General features: G+C 43.2%; 1 protein-coding gene across 2 annotated transcripts in view; it reads left to right on the top strand.

The window, feature by feature from the left end:
- The window catches only part of SNX9 (sorting nexin 9), an 89,110-nt gene that overhangs the window by 32,843 nt on the left and 35,690 nt on the right, over positions 1-20,577 (top strand). For both annotated transcript variants that reach the window (XM_065931056.1, XM_065931057.1), the window contains exons 2-4: positions 5,070-5,156; positions 6,436-6,510; positions 7,798-7,923. In XM_065931056.1, the coding sequence (XP_065787128.1) occupies positions 5,070-5,156; positions 6,436-6,510; positions 7,798-7,923 (288 nt within the window). The remainder of the gene's footprint in view (positions 1-5,069; positions 5,157-6,435; positions 6,511-7,797; positions 7,924-20,577) is intronic.

Here is a 20,577-nt window from a genome sequence, read left to right as displayed (position 1 = left end):
GCAGAGGCTCACAGGGTCGTGGAGGTGATCCTGGCAACCGGGAGGGCAGGCCCCACCTGGCGCGGTTGGTTCATGCCTTTGCTTGTATCACAGCTGCTGTTACCCTGTCGGCCAAGGCAAGCGCATGAACGAGTCCAGAGTCCAGAGGTGGAAAAAGAGCCTTCCCTTAACGTACCAGGAGGAGCGGCAGAGTCCCCTCGCAGCGGGATTCAGATGGGGGTGGGAAGATTATTGTGGCCGTTTTTGCAAGCACTGTGCCAGACTTCTCAGTTCTTCCTATTTTCTGTGTCTTTCAGGAATGTTGTACAGTTGTTCCTTACACATCTCCCTACTTTATTCCTAACTAGTTTATCTTTTGCTGATTCTATAAATGATGTCGCCCCCCCCCCCCCCAATCTTCATTTAGAATTCTCGGCCAGGTGATACATGTACCCAGTTAAAATGATATGAAAAGAAGTAAACAGAAATGTCACTGTTCTTATCTGCTCATTTTCCTCTCCCATCTCTACAGGCAACCAGTTTTAGAAGAATTTCTTTTTCTAGTGCTTCTTTATGGAAGTACTGGCAAATATAAGCATTCTTCTGCCTATGAAAAAAAGTAGCATACTACACGCCCTATTGTGCGGCTAGCTAGCTCTCCTCAGTTAATGATACAGTAGTTGTGTCAGTGCATAGAGATTGTTCTCATTCTTTTATCGCTACATATTTTCTTGTGATGATATACCGTGGTTTATGTAACGAATTCCCTTTTAGTAGCTACTAGGGGTGAAAAAGACCCTAATGCTGGGAGGGATTGGGGGCAGGAAGAGAAGGGGATGACAGAGGATGAGGTAGCTGGATGGCATGACCGACTCGATGGGCATGAGTTTGAGTAAACCCCGGGAGTTTGTGATGGACAGGGAGGCCTGGCGTGCTGCGATTCATGGGGCCGCAAAGAGTCGGACACGACTGAGCGACTGAACTGAGCTGGACTGAAGGGTGGTCTGCGGTCTTTTCATACTGGAAACAGTGCTGCACTAAATGACTTGGTGTACATGTGCACGTAGAGAATGGGTTCTCCAAATGAGACTTCTGGATCTAAGGGTAAATTGATCTTGAAAACTGTATTGAGGCAAAATTTCTCACTTATCAGATGAGCAGAAATACAAAGGTTGGGTGATTGATTCTGTCTGTGAAGCTGGGGAGAACCATTTCTTTCTTATTGCCAGCAGAAGTTTAAATAGTACAGTCCCCAACGAAGGGAAATCTGGCTACATCTTCCAGATTAACTTGTCTTCCTTTATGTGTGGAATTGAGCATTTTTTCCCCACACATAAAGGGTATAAGGACCATTTATTTTTTTCTGTGAACTGTGTGTTTCTCTGCCCATTTTTCTGGTGGGTTGCCGGTCTTTTTCTTGAGTTCTAGATGCTCTTTAAAAACCTTTTGATGTGAATTGCAAACTGCTTTCCCTGGTAGCTCATGTTTTATATATTAGTGATTGGGGTAATAGTGATGCTATGTGTGATATGACCAGTTTGATGCCACCACATCCAAGAACTGTTCAGACGCTTTCATCTGATTGTTCTGTACACCACATAAAGAAGCTTTGATCTGGGCGAGTCTGGGTAGAAAGTCTGTTAGAGTCACCCCAGCCTCCAGTGGTTTGGTCACACCATGGCCCCAGGATTCCCTTGGTCCAAATATTTGCAGAATCGTTGTGCATGAGTGGAGTGGAGGCTGGGCGGGGTGACACGGAAGTGGATGGTACAGTTTGCTTGGTTTAGTCTAAGTATTCTGAAGGACTTCTTCCCCCGTGTGATTGTATAATTGCCTTTTGTTACACAGAGACTTAAGATCATTCTATTCATTTCTTGGAAACATATTCCTACACAATGAATTTCTCTTTACTTTTCTCTTCATCTTGGAAGTTTCTCAAGCTGCAGTGCTTGTCTGTTTGGCCAGTTAGAACTCTCCAGGTGCGTCGTGTTTCAGGAGAACACACCTCAACCCATTTTAGGAAAAACATTTTTAAAAGCAGGTATCAATTTTACTGGTAGTCTATTCTTAAAAAAAAAAAATTACAGAAGAAAATTAATTTTGGAGCCATTCTCGATGGCTGCTACCAATTCTGACTGACCAGGAACAGTGGAAATTTAGCCCTTAAAATGCTTGGAGTTGTTTGTTAAAAGTACAGCTACCCCTGGAAGAGGCAGTGAGAAAAACCACCTTTTCTTTCAACGACCACATCAAAAATAGTCGGCAGCTTGGCAGTTGAGGTCAAGGTCAGCATCTTTACCTGCGTGGATCCTGTAGTGGTGGCGAAGGCGGGAAGGCGAGGAGAGCCAGAGGCTGAGAGAAGCCGGGAGAGGAGTGGGTGTTGGCGGGCTTCCAATCTGCGCTAAACCTGCTCACCTAGAGCAACCGAGTTGCTCTTCTCAGCTCAGTGACCTTGTTTGTTTTTTTTCTTTTCCTGTTGACATTTATGCTCATTTGGGGATGTGCTTTTTAAATCTTCCCCAGAGTTAGTCTCAGTTATAATTCTTAAGAAGCATCTCTAGGTTTAAAAAAAAAAAAAGTCCTAAGTCAATGTTTAAAATAAACCTACAGTGTTTATAGACATTTTCCGTGGGTAGATGTTCAGTAATATTTAAATGTGTAGGGGAGTTTCCATTTTTTTATTTTTGACTTGTTTCACATTCTGTTTCACCAAGTTGTTAAGTTTAGTAAACGAGAGGCTTCTGTTATTCTATATCTGAGGGTTGGTAGGATTTAACTGAATCAAGAAAATCGTCCATGGATCCTCAAGGAGCAGAATCAAAACAGTGGGTTCTCATCTGGCTCTTGTCCTGGGGATGCGTCCTGACCTGGGGAACCCCCCTCTCCTTCCTCAGGCCTTTATCTCCCATCTGCCCTCATTGCGTGAGGGATTGAGGTTGGTTTAACATGTTTTTAAAAACATGGTTCGGTCCCCAACGGGACAAGCCGAATTCTGTCTCCTTTTGCAGCTGCCTGAGGAACATACCTCAGCCCAGGGTCGCTGTCCTCCGTAGTGACCCCAGGAAGACGGTGACACTTGCAGAATTCTCACTCTGCCTGAGCCTGGCTCTCAGTTTATAAAAGTAAAGGATCTGATGCCGTACACTGCTGTTCGTTTCTTTCCAACACTTTATTATGAAAAGTTTCAAGCATGTAGAAAAGTTGAACTCATTTTCCACTGGACACCATAAACCCACTATCCAGATTCCATAAATAAGTTTACTTACTATACCTGCTTTATCGCATTCCTCCACCAGTTCATCTTACTATTTTTGATGTATTTCAAAGTAAATTAGTATTTGGGATATTTTCCCCTAATCTCTTACCACCGAATGTGAATCCTGGGTCCCTGTTAGAAGCACTGCAGGCATCCTTAAGCAGGTGTGGAGAAAACACAGTTCTCGCCACATGGTTGGTGTGCAGCAAATGTGTGTTAAAGGAATGTGGTCCCACTAGTCCTAGTTGATGAACCCTGTAGGCAGACTTAGCTTTGCCTCTTAGGACAATTACTTTTTTATATATAATTCTGTGTATTTATTTATATTCATTGTGTGGTCTTCATTGCCGCGTGGGCTTTCTCTAGCTGCGGAAAGCGAGGGCCACTCTTCGTTGTGGTGTGCAGGCTGCTCCTCGTGGCGGCTTCTCTTGTCGCTCTTGGAGCTGGGGCTCCAGGCGCAGGGGCTCTAGTAGGTGCTGCTCACGGCTCCGAGCACAGGCTCAGCAGTTGTGCACACGGGCTTAGTTGCTCCGCCGCATGTGGATCCTCCCTGACCAGGGCTCGAACCCACATCTCCTGCTTTGGCAGGCGGATTCTTTACCACTAAACCACTGGGGAAGCACCAGGATAAGTTTAAAACAAACCATGTTTCCTAGGTACATGTGGTCTCCAACTTGTAAGATGGACTTCCTTCTACAAGACAATCCATGAAAAGACAGTTATTTAGAATTTGAGACGGATTAAATGCACACATTATAAAAGTATATGTATAAAGTATATGTATTTTTTACAACAGTGGTTGTCTCTCTTGGAATACGTGCATGGCAGTTATTACAAGGAACCCACGTCTCAGGGTTGGTACCTCAAGCATCTGCTTGAGGAAGGGCCTGAAAGAGCAGCTTCCACATCAACCACATCAACCTCACATCAACCAGAGCAGCTTCCCTTTAGTCTGTTTTCTGTGAGATTCCGATTCCATGGCAAGAAAAATTTTGAAAATCACAGCTGCTCAGGTTACCTGACCCAAGTGTACCAGGGCCCTAGATAAGTCTTGGTATGGCTCAGATGGTAAAGCATCCACCTGCAATGCAGGAGACCTGGGTTCGGTCCCTGGATCAGGAAGATCCCCTGAAGAAGGGAATGGCTACCCACTCCAGTATTCTGGCCCGGAGAATCCCATGAACAGAAAGGCCCAGTGGGCTAGAGTCCATGGGGTCGCAGAGAGTCGGACACGACCGAGCAACCAACACTTTATTCTTCTTAGTAGGAAGTATTCTAGTATAAGAGTATGAATATATCTTGCACACAGCTCAGATTTCTGTGTTTTTAGTTGGCTAGGGTTGCTGCGCCTTCAAAATTTACCCTAGGTAAAGAACAGTGAGAGTTTTAATAGCAGGAGGTTCATCTAAAGACTGTGCATCTCATGTGTGTACATACTTACACGGAGATCCCTCGGTCCCTGAGAGTCGGTGTGCCCACAGTGAACAGTGTCTGTATTTCCCCTTCTTACCTCCTGCAAGGAAGGCCATGTGTACTCTTTTCCCCTTACTGAAATGGGTTTATTCTGAGTTCTTCGGGGCCGATCTCTAAGTACAGTGTGGGCAGCGACCAGAAACCTCCCTCGTCCCAGAGCAGAGCAGGGCTCTCACTCTTGGTGCTGTTCTTCTTCACAAACAGGGCTGATGAATCATTTTGATCCGACGTCTTCCTTTGTTCCAAAATAACCGCAACCACGGTCATGACATGTTGTTCACAAAGTGAGCAGTATAGGTGGTTTTTTTTTTTTTTTACTGTTACGTTTACATTTGTAACTTCCTCTTTTTACTTCCAATAGGCTCGGGTTATGTATGATTTTTCTGCTGAACCTGGAAATAATGAACTGACGGTTAATGAAGGTGAAATCATCACAATTACAAATCCGGTAAGAGAAGTGTTACGTTTAAATTGGTCTCTTAAGGATTTATGTTTAAGATTTTATTTTTTTAACAGGCTGATCTTTCAAACCGACATGAATTCCTTTCCTGTTGCTTGTGCAATACTGATGGTTAAAAAAAGAATTGCTGGTTAGAAAAAATATATGTAGTTTAATATAGTATTCCAGGTGTGTATAAGTAAATAGGTTCTATTTTTAATCATAGAAGACATGAAAGCTTATATTTACTGTTTTTTTTTATTTTTTTAATGAAGAAGCACTCTTAATTTCTCGGTAAAATAGTATTTAAATTGCTGTTGTGGTCAAGAAATGGACAAAGTCATTTAAAATGACTTTGTAAAAATATATTATCTAGATTCAGGTGGATGTTGACTAATTAGGGTATGGTTTATGAATTTAAGATAGCCCTTATTATTTTAAAGGGAAGCAGTAGGATTTTTCAAAGGTAACATTAAAAATTGGGAATCCTGGCATCGAGTACGTTACTGTTTAGTTTATTAACATTATTTATCTAGGAGTGTTCAGGAAGGTTGGGCCAGTTAGTTTTCCTAAATAGCAGGTAATCCCAAACCTTAGTGGCTTGAACAAATAGTCGATCGTTGTTGCTTGGGGATCCACAAGCCAGCCGAGTGGTTCTCCTGACCTGGGCTCATCCATGGGTGTGCATCGCCCAGCACGGGGCTAGAGCAGAGCAGGCCGCTATGGCCTCGTCTGTCTGGCGTTTCTCCTGCTGAGGGTCGGCTGGCTCTGGGTGGGCCAACAGGGAGACGGAGCCTTGTCTCTGTCATCATCTGACAACCCAAATATCGGCTCTTTTGGGGAAAAAAAAATGTGAACTAAAGTGTGCAGAGCCTCTTGAGGCCGGCTCTGTATTCACCCCGTGTCATCTCCACCTTAGTCCGTTGGCCAAAGAGGTCACGAAGCGTAGCGCAGGTTCTGGAAGTGGGGGTGCATTCTGCCCCTTGACAGTCGGAGCTGCAAGCCATTTTTTCAGTCTACCACAGACCAGTCAACAGAAAGAAATTAGGAAATCTTGGATTCTGTTTCTCTCTCTCTGATCAATTATTGTTGAGGTTTGATTTTTCTCATTTTTAAATTATTTCCTTTTCTGGCATAAAGAGAAAGCTTAAGAATTTGAAATTTTTAACAGCGTTAGCCCTGTAGGAATGAAAAGGTTAAAGGGTTAATTACCTTTTTAATTTCCCAGAGCCAAATTTCTGCAGGAAATCCCAACTATAGTCTTTTTCTTCTTTTTAACCTTTTTGAGGATGTTGGTGGAGGATGGCTGGAAGGAAGAAACAGCCGAGGAGAACGAGGGCTTGTCCCAACAGACTATGTGGAGGTAAGAAGTTACTCTCGTTTGTTAGTTAAACCTGGTCTTTGTCATGTGTGTTTTTATGAGTTATCAACTTAAAGGACAAGAATGAAAGATAACTTTATTTTTAATGAAAAATATTCCATTGTAAAAATAATACATGCTGATTATATAAAATGTAGAAAATTCATTGAAGTAGAACCAAGAAGAAATATTACCTACAGACTTACATGCCAAAGAGTGACTCCAAATACTTAGCTAAAGTTCCTTCCAAGGATAGCAACTTTTAGTTTTTCTGAATAAAAGTCTCTGTTTCTCCTTTACTGATTCTGTGTAGAAGCTGCTGCCTGCCGTACTGTTTACCGTAGAGTAGATTCACAGTGTAAGTAGCGGGCTGTCCAAGGTCGCTTTCTTCTCCCTGTGCTAATCTAGGACCTCTGTCAGCTCCTTCTCCCATTCTCAAAGACCCAGGGTCTTGAGTGAGCTATTGCTGGGTGTGAGCTCCGTAGTGATAAATGCCAAGGATGGTGTGGGGACACGCCCCACCCAGCTGACCAGGGCTCTCTGAGTCAGCCTCCTGGCGCCCCCTGCTGGCTGTCTGTAGGTCACGCAGAACGGAGCCCTGGGTCCATGATGAGCTTGCCTCATGATAGCAAGAAACGGAGGCTGCCTGCCTGGTGGCCTGTGAGTAAAACTGGAGTGACACTCAGGAACAGAGTTGCCTTGGGTTCCCCTCCAGTAGAGAGATCACGTGCCCCGGGAGGGTGTGTGCTGGGCGCTGCCTGCAAAATGGGAAGGCTGGCTGTTGTCCCTGACTGAGCGTTCAGTGGGGAGTTTTGAGAGCTCCAGACAATACTGATGAAATTGCTGAAATGTTAGGTTGGCCAGAAAGTTGATTTGGGTTTTTCTAGAACATCTTTTCTGGAAAAACCCGAATGAAGTCTTTGGCCAGCCCGACATGTGCATGGGCAGGCACCCCACCTTTTCAGACAGCTTCAGAGGATTCACAGGTCCCTGAACCCAGCCCACATGTCTCATGTTATGTCGTATTTGACGTCTGTACACCGTGCGTTCAGGATCCTAAAAACTGACGAGAATGAAAAAATTATGATAAGCTGATCCTGGTATTAGTTGTGTTTTTCTAAAGAATTCTGCACACTGGCAGAAAGGAATCGTTAGGGCAGATGTTCTTGAGCTCATACCTTTTAAGAGTAGAAACCTTTTGATAGTTCTTACTTGCCTTCAGGGATTCTAACTCTGAAATAACTCTATAGTCTATGAAAGTAAGTAACTGTGGTCCTTCCTTATATTCAGATTTTGCCCAGTGATGGAAAAGATCAGTTTGCTTGTGGAAATTCAGTGGCCGACCAAGCCTTCCTCGACTCCCTGTCAGCAAGTACAGCCCAAGCCAATGCATCGGCCACCAACAGTAGCAACCAGGTAAATCGTACTCTGGCTTGACAGAACAGAGCACATGTGTGAAAGCTTGTGATGCATCAAGCTCGTGCCATTCCCTGAAAGCACGAACAAAATAGCTGTTAGGTCTGTGTGTGGCATTCTTTTGCTGGGTTCTAACAAAGACCTTGCCTCTTAAGCCTGCTGTAGACTGTTTTTATAGCATTGATTATTAGTGAGAAGGCAGGGTGTTCATTAAGAGTTGCTTGTGAAAGTCTGGCATGTTGAACACTGACCCCATAAGCTGGGAATATCCTCGCAAGTGAGGGCAAGGAAGGAAAAGGGTCCTCTTTTGAGGTAAGGCGGTCCATGTCAAAGCTCTGGCTGGAGCAGGACATGACTTCTGTGACCTTGGCTCATGACTTGCACTTTCAGCGTGAGCCCCCTCCTCTTGCAGGTGCAGTGCATGTGAAGGTGGCCACAGATCCAGCAGTTGGTACTGTTATTGTACTGTTTCTAGAAAACTTGGAAAAGTGGAATAATTTGAGAAAAATGTACTGAAATTTTAATATTAATTTTAACGAATTTGACCAATTTGGGTGACTACCTGGTTCAGTTCAGTTCAGTTCATTCACTCAGTCGTGTCTGACTCTTTGCGACCCCATGGACTGCAACACGCCATTCTTCCCTGTCCATCACCAACTCCCGGAGCTTACTCAAACTCCTATCCATTGAGTTGGGACTGCCATCCAACTATCTCATCCTCTGTCATCCCCTTCTCCTCCTGCCTTCAATCTTTCCCAGCATCAGGGCCTTTTCTAATGATTCATTTCTTCACGTCAAGTGGCCAGAGTATTGGGAGTTGGACAGCAAGGAAATCAAACCAGTGAATCCTAAAGGAAATCAACCCTGAATATTTTTTCGAAGGGCTGATGCTAAAGCTGAAGCTCCAGTACTTTGGCCTGGTTCAGTTATTGCTAAATGATTATCTGATTATTTCAGATGGATCTGAAAATGTTACTGCTTCCTACCTCTTTAGAAATGAATGGGCTTTAGGAGAGATCTCTTGATATTTTTAACTGCATAAAAGGCTTTAAATAGTGTAAAGCCTAATAACCATCTCACTTACAGTTATCTGCTTATAGGATATTTATATCTTAACCTTTTAAGAGAGTTTTTCAAAGTACTGTTGCTAAGTGTTAATTGCAGATTTTATACACTTTAAAATAGTTTTTGTGGACATCCTGAATTATAAGTTAGTCTGGCTCAGATATTTAAAATTCGGAGGTGAAGTTATCACCGTAGTTGAGCATTCTCTTATATTTTGTTAATCTATAATACCTGAGAATGTTGGCCAGTTAAAGTTTACTCAAGATAAAATGTGAAGAAATAGTAGTTAAATCTTGTTTAGTTGCTAAATTGTATCTGACTCTTTGTGGCCCCATACACTGCAGCCTCCTCTGTCCGTGGAATTCTCCAGGCAAGAATACTGGAGTGGGTTGCCATTTCCTTCTCCAGGGCATCGTCCCGACCCAGGGATCAAATTCACATCTCCTGTGTCTCCTCCGTTGGCAGGCGGGTTCTTTACCACTGCGACGCCAGGGAAGCCCAGTTAAACGTTACTTGACGTTTTACCAGGGATCCTCAGCCTGGGTGCTGTTAACATTTGAGGCCTGATACTTCCTCACTGTGATAACCAGCGGCGTCTCTGGCCTGTAGCACCAGCCTCACCACAGTCACCAAAACTGGCTCCAGATGTTGCCAGATGGGCAAAGTCAACCCAGCAGAGATTCACTGAATTATACAGAATTATACAAAAACACCGGTGAAACTGTATTAATAAGTAAAGGACAGCATTTCAATAAAGGGGAATTATATTGAGATGATCATAAAATAAGTGAAGGAAACAAAACATAGAGCTATTTATCATATTTTAATTCAGGGACCTGTCTCAACCATTAGCTCAGGATCAGCTGAAGCAGTTTAACTCGTAAACACAAATTTAAAATTAATCTCAAATTTTGTTATATTATGAAGATTTCTCACTACTTAAGTGTAGTATAAACTGGTCAGTGTCAGTCTAATTTTTTTCTTCCAGGTTGGTTAGAAGAAATTATAACCAACTTATAAAGGTTGGATTTTTCTAGTCCAATCTGACATTAAATCTAATCAGATCCTTTGAAAGCAAAGAAAAAATAAGCTGAATCCAGGAGTAACAAAATACAGAATGCATGACCGTAATTAATTAATTTGAGCATTTGGATTTACTTAAATAGGGTAAAAATATTTTCAATAGTCGTCTGTGGTCTCAGTTATTTGGGATGTAAGGACAATTTAAATGGGCCAAGATTGTGGTGTGTTTTACAAATACTGCTGTTAATTGGTAGCTTTGGAAAACGTTGCTGTCAGGTTTTCCCATTATTTCATTTTCTGAATGAAATAGTAATAGAAAATAGAAAAAATAGAAAAATAAAATAAATAAATAAATTTAAAAAATTTTTAAAAAAAATAGAAAATACTATTTTTGTTCCAGGGATATGCCTCTTGGGCTTTTCTAGTGATGTTGGCATTGCCTTCTCCCCCAGAGGACAGTTTGTTTGAAGGCAAGGGTGTCAGAGGAGGGCGTCCCTCGTGGCTCAGCTGGTACAGAATCTGCCTGCTATGCGTCAGAGGAAGGAGCCAGCCCTCTCCTCTGCCCGTGGGATCGGGATCGTCAGGCCGTCCCCTGCCCTCGGCTCAGTACACCATTATCTTCCTAATCAGTGTCCTTTTAGTCTTTTCAGCACCACTTGTTTTGAATTTGGCTTTCTTCCCACACAGGCAGGTTAAAGCCACACAGCTACTGCTGCTTATCCATCTTTCTGACTGTCGTGTCTTTCTTTTAAATCATGTTTTTAGGAAGATCTCTCTAAAAGGTAACATTCCACCTGCAGATGTTCATAAATAACTTACTTTGAGCCTACTATTTTTTAATTTGTCTGAACCCTCCTTGACTTTTGAAGCTATACTGCCTTTCAGAGTAGTTAGTTCACACATTTATAACTTAATATGTAAAAAGGCACTTCCTTTTGTTTTTCTTAAAACTCCTAATTTCAGGTTGTTGGGGCCCCTTCTGGTTCTAGCTTCTTACTGAGCAAGCAGAAGTAAGTGCAGTGACTGGCATAGTGGTGGATAATGTTCTGGCAGCAGCCCCACAACCCACTGTGACCTTTTCTTTCTTGTCTAGAACGTGAGGAAACTCCTTACCTGTATAACACAGACTCACCGCCTGACTGTGGTATAGACTAGACTGTAAATGTCAAGGAAATTCAATGCATTATTCTTTAAATGTGTTGGAACAATTTAATTTGGACAATGATAGAGCTGTTTATTTTTTTTAAGTACTTGGAAACAATATAGGCAACTTTTTTTTTTTATAACCTTGTAATATAGAAGGTGTTTCTAAACACAACACAATTTATAGCAACCATAGAACTGGTACATTTAAATCAAGAAGTAATATTCACCTAGGAAAAGAATTTGTAACGTGCCAGAGGTACCAGGTAATTCTGTTAATAGAAAACGCTCAGATCTACAGGGAAAAGATGAACAGCTCAGAAAAAGAAACGGGTGAAGGGGATAAACAGATTTTTTCATTGGAAAGAAGTACAAAGAGCCAGTAAACATAGAAAAACGCTCGTTTTGAAATTCTTTTTATCAAATTAGCAGAGAATTAAAGTGTTTTAAGTGAGGAAAGTCATGTTTGATAGGCACGTCCGATGTGGAGCTGGTAAAAGATAAACCAGCGAAGCTTTCTGGAGGACAGTGTGATGGTCTGTGTGAGTACGTGATGTGCATCTGCTCTCCAGCCCAGCACCTGGGAGCCAGCCCCCGGCTCTGCTGTCAGACAGGCGTCTGGGTGGGAGAGGGGTCCCCTGCAGCGCTGTCGCACAGCAGAGCCAGGAACCTGCACCGTCAGTAGGGGCTGGCCAGGGAGACTGCAGGAATGCTGCCCCGCGGGAAGCCAGGGCTGCTGGTAGAAGAGCGAGGGTAGCTTCAGATGTGCAGATGTGGATGCTGCTGCTGCTGCTAAGGCGCTTCAGTCGTGTTCGACTCTGTGGGACCCCATAGACGGCAGCCCACCAGGCTCCGCCGTCCCTGGGATTCTCCAGGCAAGAACACTGGAGTGGGCTGCCATTTCCTTCTCCATTGCGTGAAAGTGAAAAGTGAAAGTGAAGTCGCTCAGTCGTGCCTGACACTTTTCGACCCCATGGACTGCATGCACCTTACCAGGCTCCTCCGTCCATGGGATTTTCCAGGCAAGAGTACTGGAGTGGGGTGCCATTGCCTTCTCCAATACAGATGTGGATGATCAGGCCTTTAAAAAGGCATATCCCTACCGGTAGTATATATGTTTAAATATATACACAGGACGGGGGAGTTTGATGAAAATGGTAATGATGACTGCACAGCATTGACAGTGTAATTAATGCCATGAAACTGTGTGCTTAAAAATGGTTACAGTGGGAACTCTAACATTTCAGCACAATAAAAATTTTAAAAATAAAATAAATATATGCATACCACAAAATACACACACACACACACACACACACACACACACACACCACAGTTGCAAACTGTGTAGAAAACTTACTGAAGGATATTTAAGAAATGAATTAGATTCTTGTTTTCTTTTTCTAGTACAGATTTTAAGGTGGATGAGGACAGCTCTTGCAATACCTTTAAAAAAGAATAGTTTTTAGTGGTTATTGGTGGTTTCGTTATTACTTAGTTATCTGGTATTTTACAGATTCAGGAGCACTTCCTATTAGTAGCTGTGCCTCCAGAATGTGTTAGCCTGCTGGTGAAAATGAATCTCAGATATCATTACAAAACATGTGTTAATAGTTGTCCTCATGTTGGTTTTTACCCAGTTAGTAGTGTTTAAATTATATAATTGATTAAAAAGATTCTTAGTATAGATCTTTTTAAAAACTCTTCAATCACTGCCTCTTTACAGAACTTACTTTTGAGAAATTAATGAGACTTTTTGTTTGTACTTTTTAAAGAACAGTGGTGCTTAAACACTAGTTGAAAGATGTATAAAGCTAGATGTTTTATATGAAGGCTTTTGACTTGAGGGGTTTTAGTTTTCTAAACCCCTTATTTTAATAACCCCCTTTTGAGGCGTTTATTTTTCTATCCTTTTTAAATACTAGAAAGATATGCATACTTGGAATAAACTACTTCTCCTTTTGTTAAAATTCTTGCTTTTTATCACACTGAATCCCAGTTCCCCATGGATGTCTGTTGTTCTGTTCCCTGGTTTTCCATCACATCCTTCCTCCGCTCCACGCAGGTTGGTGTGGTGGGAAGTCTGGTGTAAGGTTTGACATTAGAGCTGGGTTGACAATCTGGCTCCACTTTGCAAGAGTCGAGGCTGCTTCCTGAACTGTCCGAGGACCAGGTCACTGGTGTAAGTAGTGTCGGACTCACGGGAGATGTTTAAGAAATACTCTCCTTTTTTCATCTCTTCCCTCTCCAAAGAACAGCCTCATTCCACTTATCCTTTTTTGTTCCGGCCATCTCCTACCCTCTCTAACTGGGCAGAGGATTCACTTATAAATAGCCCCCAATCCTGAATTTTCTCTGTAGTCTACTCAACGTCCAGCTTCTTGTTCAGCATTTCTATCTTCCTGTCTCCCCTGTATCTTAAATTCTGCTTGAACAGAATCACTCTTTATTTCCCCACAAATCTAGTTTCTTCTCCTGACTTTCCCATTTCTGTTTCTCTGAAATGTTGTTTATTTCTATACTCTCTTTTTCATTCCACTTTTAAAACCTTGAGTGCCTTTCCAAGCTGTAGTTATGACAGGAGTGTCCTGCATCCTTCAGATGTGTGAGGCCAGGAGCACGCTCAGCTTTGATCCCAGACCTTTCCTGGATTTTATTCCCAGATCGCATCCTTACTGTGTGACTCAGGATGACTGTCTTAGCTTCCGTGTGCCTCAGTTTCCTTCTGTGTAAAGATCTCATAGAATTGTTGGAAAGAGTAAATGGAAAAAAAGTTCTAGAGTGTTTAGAACTATACATGGTACTTAGTAGGAGTTCAGTTATTTTTAGCAGTTTGGATATTAAACAAGTCAAACCAGTCAGTCCTAAAGGAAACAACCCTGAATATTCATTGGAAGGACTGATGCTGAAGCTCCAATACTTTGGCCACCTGATGCGAAGAGCCAACTTATTGGAAAAGACCCTGATGCTGGGAAAGATTGTGGGCAGGAGGAGAAGGGGATGACAGAGGATGAGTTGGTTGGATGGCATCACCGACTCAGTGGACATGAGTTTGAGCAAACTCTAGAAGGTGGTGAAAGACAGGGAAGCTTGGTGTGCTGCAGTCCATGGGGTCATAAAGAATCAGACATGACTTAGTGACTGAACAGTAAGCTATTTAAGCGTGGAGGGGGTAATTTCCAGTCAGTAGTACTGATGTGACTGGCTACAAATGGATTTAGAATGTTGTTGTGATCTAACCTTATTTTTAAAAGAACGTGTAAGGTTTTATATTTCTATAGATGACTTTTTTAAATCAGTAGAGGTTCATCTGTAGAATTCAATGATGTCCTTTTAGCAAAAGATCTGTAAAGATCAAAATGGGAAATTTTACAAGTTCTATCTGTATTTTGAGCTGAAATGATTAGGCTTTTTACATAAGACAGTTTTATACCTTCTGTGTCCTTTTTTGAGAAAGAGAATTAAACCTTTATCAGAAACTGATTGAAATATTCTAGGCTTATAAATGAATCACATTATTTGTTTACTATCCCCATTTCCTGACACAATTGGCACATGGTTATTAAACATCTGATGAATGAGAAATGTCAGATAAAGACATTATGCCTCAATCAGACAGGTGAGTTACAAAAAGCAAACCGAAACACCATAAGCTCGGCTTTCACAAACCCAGTTAATTTCTGTTCACTTCTGTTGTATGCCCCTGGACAAAGTCTTCCTCAGGAAGTTCGTTCCTTCCTTCTGTCCTTCCAAGCAGGAGACCGTATGTTAGGATGTGGCAGTGTGAGTGGCCATGACAACATGACCAGTAGGGTGTAGACGTGTGTGACCGAGGCGCACACGAGAATTTCCTTGCGTGGTAATAAGGTGGACCTACGAATGCTTCCAAAACCTTTCCCCCAGGGTGATAACACGCAAGGTGGTGAGCTCCTGATTACTGACCCTTCTTACCTGGTAGATTTGTCAAACCGAATGAGCCGTGTTGACCTCTACTGAACTTTGCGCATCCTCTGTGAGGAGCCTGGTGGGCAGCGGGAGCTCTGCTCACTGGTCAGCATCTGTTGAACCTTTCTGTATTCTTTGTACTCTTGTTCGCTAGTTTGGTAGAAAGCCAGGCAGAAAGCAACCATAATGAAATATAAGTTACCTTTTTCAATAATTCTCAGACCTTGGTTATGAGGTCTGACCTAGTTTAGGTGGACACAGAGAAGGACGGGCATCCGTCGCCTGTTTCTCTGTCTTCTCCCAGCCTCTCGCAGCGCTGGCAGTCTCGTGATCTGGGCAGTGAAGAGCGTTCTTCCTAGACCATGTCTTGAACAGGAAAACCAGTTGAACCAGAACACCTGATTTCCTCTGAGTCCAGAAGAACATACTGGGAAACCAGTGAGTCAAGTCAGTCTTGCTGTGGTTTTCTAAACAGGCCCTTGCCCATGTTCATCGACGCCTGTTGTTAGAAGTAAGAGTTTGATTCTTACTCCTCCTGGTGGCCCAAAAATGTCATCTAAGAAGCTAAGTAGCAAAATATAACAAAACCAGAACCTGTTATTTTTGTGGCCAGCAGTTGCAGACTAGTGGGGGTTTTGTTTGTTTGTTTGTTTTTCTTTAAAAAGAAAGTTACCTAGGAAAGAGTTTAATTCTTCCAATGTAAGCTTCTTAGGGTAGGGCCAGAGCAACCTTCAGTCTAGGGATATTTTAGCCTCTCTCTCTGGAGGCAAAAGCCTTTGCAGTCCTGTACCTGGTATTACACCCCGTGAATCCTGAACCCTGAGGTTTTCAGTGCTGGCTGGTGAGACCTGCCCTCCTGAGAGGTTGATACTTAACCCTCCATATGGTCGCTTCCTCGGATGTGCGTGCTAGTCAGTACTCAGCCTAAGACCTGGATCCTGCCTCACCCCTTCACCCCGTCTCTGGGGCCTCTGTCTGCCCTCTCCTTCGCACTGCTGTGCCCCAGACTCCCAGCTGTGTCTCCTCAGCTCACAGAGACCAGGGTCTTCGTGTGGATTCCCCGTCCCTAAGACCTGGATCCTGCCTCACCCCTTCACCCCGTCTCTGGGGCCTCTGTCTGCTCTCTCCTTCACACTGCTGTGCCCCAGACTCCCAGCTGTGTCTCCTCAGCTCACAGAGACCAGGGTCTTCGTGTGGATTCCCCGTCCCTAACCTGAGGCCTGGAAAGTCTCTCTAGGTAGGTCCCCTATTGCCTGTTGGCCAGTGATTTGAAGACAGTTTCATATGTAACGTCTCTCTTGGTTTTAAGTGGAAGCATAAACTGGATCCCAGTTACTCCATCGTGATTGTCTTCTTTGTGTATTATTAGTTGATTTCCAAAACCAAATTTATTTACATTTACAAAATGGAAATCATACCACCACTTTCTTCAGAAGAAAGCTATACCTGAAAAGTGCGTTCTCGAACACTGTATAAATGTTAATAGCCATGACTTCCCTATGAGATAGTTGTGGAGCTGGGATTCGAAGCCTGGAAGTTGGGCTCCAAGGTTGTCCTCCTCATAGCAATGCTGACTTGGCCACTGCCTAGCTCCGGGGAGCGTATCGGTTATCTCTTCTCAAGTCAACTCTGCACGCCAAGGTGGTCAGCGGCTCAGGAGCTCACAGAGTTCACGGCCTGGCGGGTTGTTCTGTGCTCTTAGCCGGTCCTGGCTCGGTTCTTGGTGGCTCTCAGGTTCCAGGAAGCTTTGCTCATCTCACAGTCTGGTGGCTGTCAAAGCACGAGTTCAGCACCCTGACATTTTTTAAAGCTTGGCATTGTTTTTCCTCTGGAGTTCTTTTTCTGTGAGTGTATGACTTGCATGATATTTGTTCCATTCCTTCTGTGCTGCTTATAATTACTTTCAGTACTTCAGTGATACTGTGTTGTGACAACAACAGTCTTTAGAATATATATTAATGCACGGAGGATAACCCACTACTCTACAGTAGGGGCTTTGGCTTCTGCATGTAATGTTTGTGCATGAGTGGCATGCTGGAATTTTCTGCTGAACTTAGCCCTGCTATGCATTTGCTGTTTTTAGCTTCGATATACTCTTTTTTTTCCCCCCACCCTTCATTTACGGAGTACCTTTTTTTATTTTAAGGTGGATATTTTGGCTCAGATTGGTTGTCTTGAAAGTCTCAGCCAATCACCACCTTCTTCATCTTCTCCTTCTCCTTCTCCTTCCATAAATAAGGTAAAATTCAATTTGAAACCCTTAGAACAAATCCTTTTTCCCCAAGCAAGGTGTTGTTTCTGGTTAAGTATCTAACTAAATACAGGTTTTCTTGGGAACATGGCAAAATAGAAAGTGGGACATACAGGAACTGAAAGGGTGATTGGGATTTATGCCTTGGAGACCTTTCAGCTAAGACTTTCAATGAGACTTATGGATGAATTTATTCCATGGACAGTGAGGTCTAATGAAGGATTTTTAACCACGGAGTTGACAGTCTGGATGGCTTTGATGCTGTAAGGGGTGGGGGGGCGGCCTGGAAGAGAATGACGACTCAGTAGAAAGGAGAGAGAAGGAAGGGCTGGGAGCAAGGGAAAGGAGAGGCCCCTCGAGACCTTAGCGGAGGAGTAGAATGCATTATCGTGCCGCCAGACGTCTGCAGGTGAGAGACGGAAGGGGTTCTTGGAATTGAGAGCAAAGAAGTCAGAGGCCAAAGGATCATTAAACTGCTTGTTCTGTAGCCCAGTTCGTTGCAGCTGGGGTGAGGCTTTGAAGAAAAGCAAGATCTCAGCATTCAGCGCACAGAAAATGTGCCAGGAACCCCAAGAATCAAAAGTTGCTTTTGAACGTTATGGCAAAACATTTCTGTCTTCTTTCTCCTTCTTATATGTATCTGAAGGAAACAAATCTTTGGCTAGAATAGAAAGTATTTTAAGTGCCTATAATCACCTATTTAATTAAAAGTTTCTCTATTAATATGATCTGGAATTGATTTGAAAATATAATTGATGGTCTTTTCCTCTAAAGTGTAAACTGATGGAGATTTACTCAAAGATTACCAGTCATCAGACTTTTCTTTATGTTCTAAATGAGCCCCCGTGTAGTAAGATGACCTCTGCTGAATTTGTGCTATGTGCTAGATACTCTGTGAGATGTTTTATATGCATTATGTCATTTAATCCTTACAAAAGTCCTGTGAGGAAGTTAATGCTGTTATACCCGTTCAATAAGTATGGAAACTAAGAGAGATGGAGTAAATGGCCAAGTTCATACAGCTAGTAAGCGGTAAAGCTGGGTCAAACCCAGATAAACAGCTCTAGAGCTTAAATTCTTAACCACTGCACCCACCAAAAGTTTACTTGAGTCAAATCGCTACAGTTTCATAAAGGGATGTAGCATTCAACTGGTGGGCTGTTTACTTGAGTCAGATTGCTACAGTTTCATAAAGTAAAGTGAAAGTGGCTCCCTCCTGTCCCGCTCTTTGTGACCCCTTGGACTGTACAGTCCGTGAAATTCTCCAGGCCAGAATACTAGAGTGGGTAGCCTTTCCCTTCTCCAGGGGTGTTTCCAACCCAGGGATCGAACCCCGGTCTCCTGCACAGTTTCATAAGGGGATTTAAAATTCACCCAGTGGGCCAGTGTTCCCATCCTTGCCCCCCTTTACATGTCTTTATGAGATGCACAGCTTTCCTGCAGGCTTGGTGCACAGTTGAAGAGCAGAGCGTGAGCAAAGGGAAGGATGTGGGAAAGTCTGGGAAACTGCAGGTTGACGCATAGAGTGAAGATCAGTGGCGACTAGTGAGGATGGGGAAGTCATGGAAGGAAAAGGTAGGATTTTGATCAATGGACTGAGGAGCTTAGAATCCATCCTGTGGTCGGTGAGGTCTAGTGAAAGGTCTTGAAATAATGCAGTTGAGTTGGGGGGGTGGGGGGATGTTACCATGAAGGGAGGGAAAAGAAAAGGACGAAGCCCTTGCTGGGCAGAAAGAGGAAGGAAAGCTAGCAGAAAGCAGAGAGGCTTGGATGGTCGTGTGACCCGATGCCTGCAATCAAGGGACAGGAGTGTTATTGGGAGTGGAGTGCAGAGGAGCCAGAGGCCAAATGACAGGGAGGGCAGGTCCAGGGGGAAGCAGACCCCGGCAGGCTTGTGAGCTGGTTGTTTGTTCCTGCTGTTAGAGGAGGGGCCCTGAGAGCAGTAAAGTTCACCGAGAGACCGAGTGAGTGATGAGTCAGTGATAGAACCTGGGAGATTTCTAGTCGGTCGGGTTTGAAAGATTTATCAGCAGAAGTCAAGTTGAAACTAGAAGGAATATTCCCTGAGTGAGGGGGGTTGGGGACGGGGACAAAAGCAAACAGTGATTTGCCAACAAGGATTTCATCACCTAGGTAGAGAGCTAAGATCCTGCACATGACCCAGTCATAATGCAGTGATTATAAACAATTTATTAATGAAGTAGTTTTTCAAAGAGTATCATGTTATGTGTTTCAGTTTTTTTAGGGTACTTGCTGTGAATTTCGTGTCCCATTTGTTCCTCGTGTTGATAGAGTGCCTCTCTCTGATGGTTTGCCAACAGTCTTACTCTGCAGCGGGGCTGAACTTTCACTCTTCTGTTCTAGTTTGTAACTCCTCTGTTCCTTTTCCTCATAGTTTATAGAGATGCCAGATGAGTATCTGTACCTACTCTCAGGTTACCATCCAGAATTTGCATACCTTTTGAAGTTTTTATTGTAAAACAAAACCTCCAGGTTTAGAGTCTGGAGAGCACAGGGTATCTGTTCCCTCCCCACCCACCCCCCCGCCCCCCCGCCCCCCCGCCCCCCAGAAGGCTGTGGAGGAAGGGATTCTCCTAACTGAGGAGTGACTGGCTGGCCCTCAGCGAGACAGCCTTCTTTTCTAGTCTCCACTAGAGTGGCTTGAGAGGAGCTCCTTGTCAGCCGTGTGTTTGAGAAATTGACAGTCATACAGATGAAATGTCTTTCTGCTATTAATATTTGACGTTGAGCAAAATCATTAGTAATGTCATCTTTTTTTCTTGAAGTTAGAAGAGATATTAGAATGCAATCACATTTCCTCTTGTAAAACGTGTCCTCTGTTGTTGACGCTTCTGGTAGGTGGCTGGCAGTTATCTCCCCATATGTCAATTGGTGAAGAGCAAGAGAAAACCCAATTACGGAGGCATTTTAAAACATTAGAGAGGCATATGAGGCCATTTCGGTAATTTTCTTGCAAACCTTTGCCTCTGTCTTTAATGTCAGGCTTGTTTCATTTTGTTTTGTTTATGTGAGAAGGAAGACTTTGCTATTCCATGTCCTTGAATTAATAGATTTCAGCGTTGAAAAAAATTTTTAAGGCACTGTTTGTTTTCTCTAAATTTATCTACAAATTTAAATTTCAATTGAAATCAGATGTTTTAAGCTTGACATGTTGTTTAGTCACTAAGTTGTGTCCGACTTTTTTGCGACCCCACAGACTTGTAACC

The sequence above is a fragment of the Muntiacus reevesi genome, chromosome 3 (genome assembly GCF_963930625.1).
Source record: "Muntiacus reevesi chromosome 3, mMunRee1.1, whole genome shotgun sequence".
Classification (NCBI taxonomy): Eukaryota; Metazoa; Chordata; class Mammalia; order Artiodactyla; family Cervidae; genus Muntiacus; species Muntiacus reevesi.
This window is presented reverse-complemented; position numbering and strand designations above follow the sequence as displayed.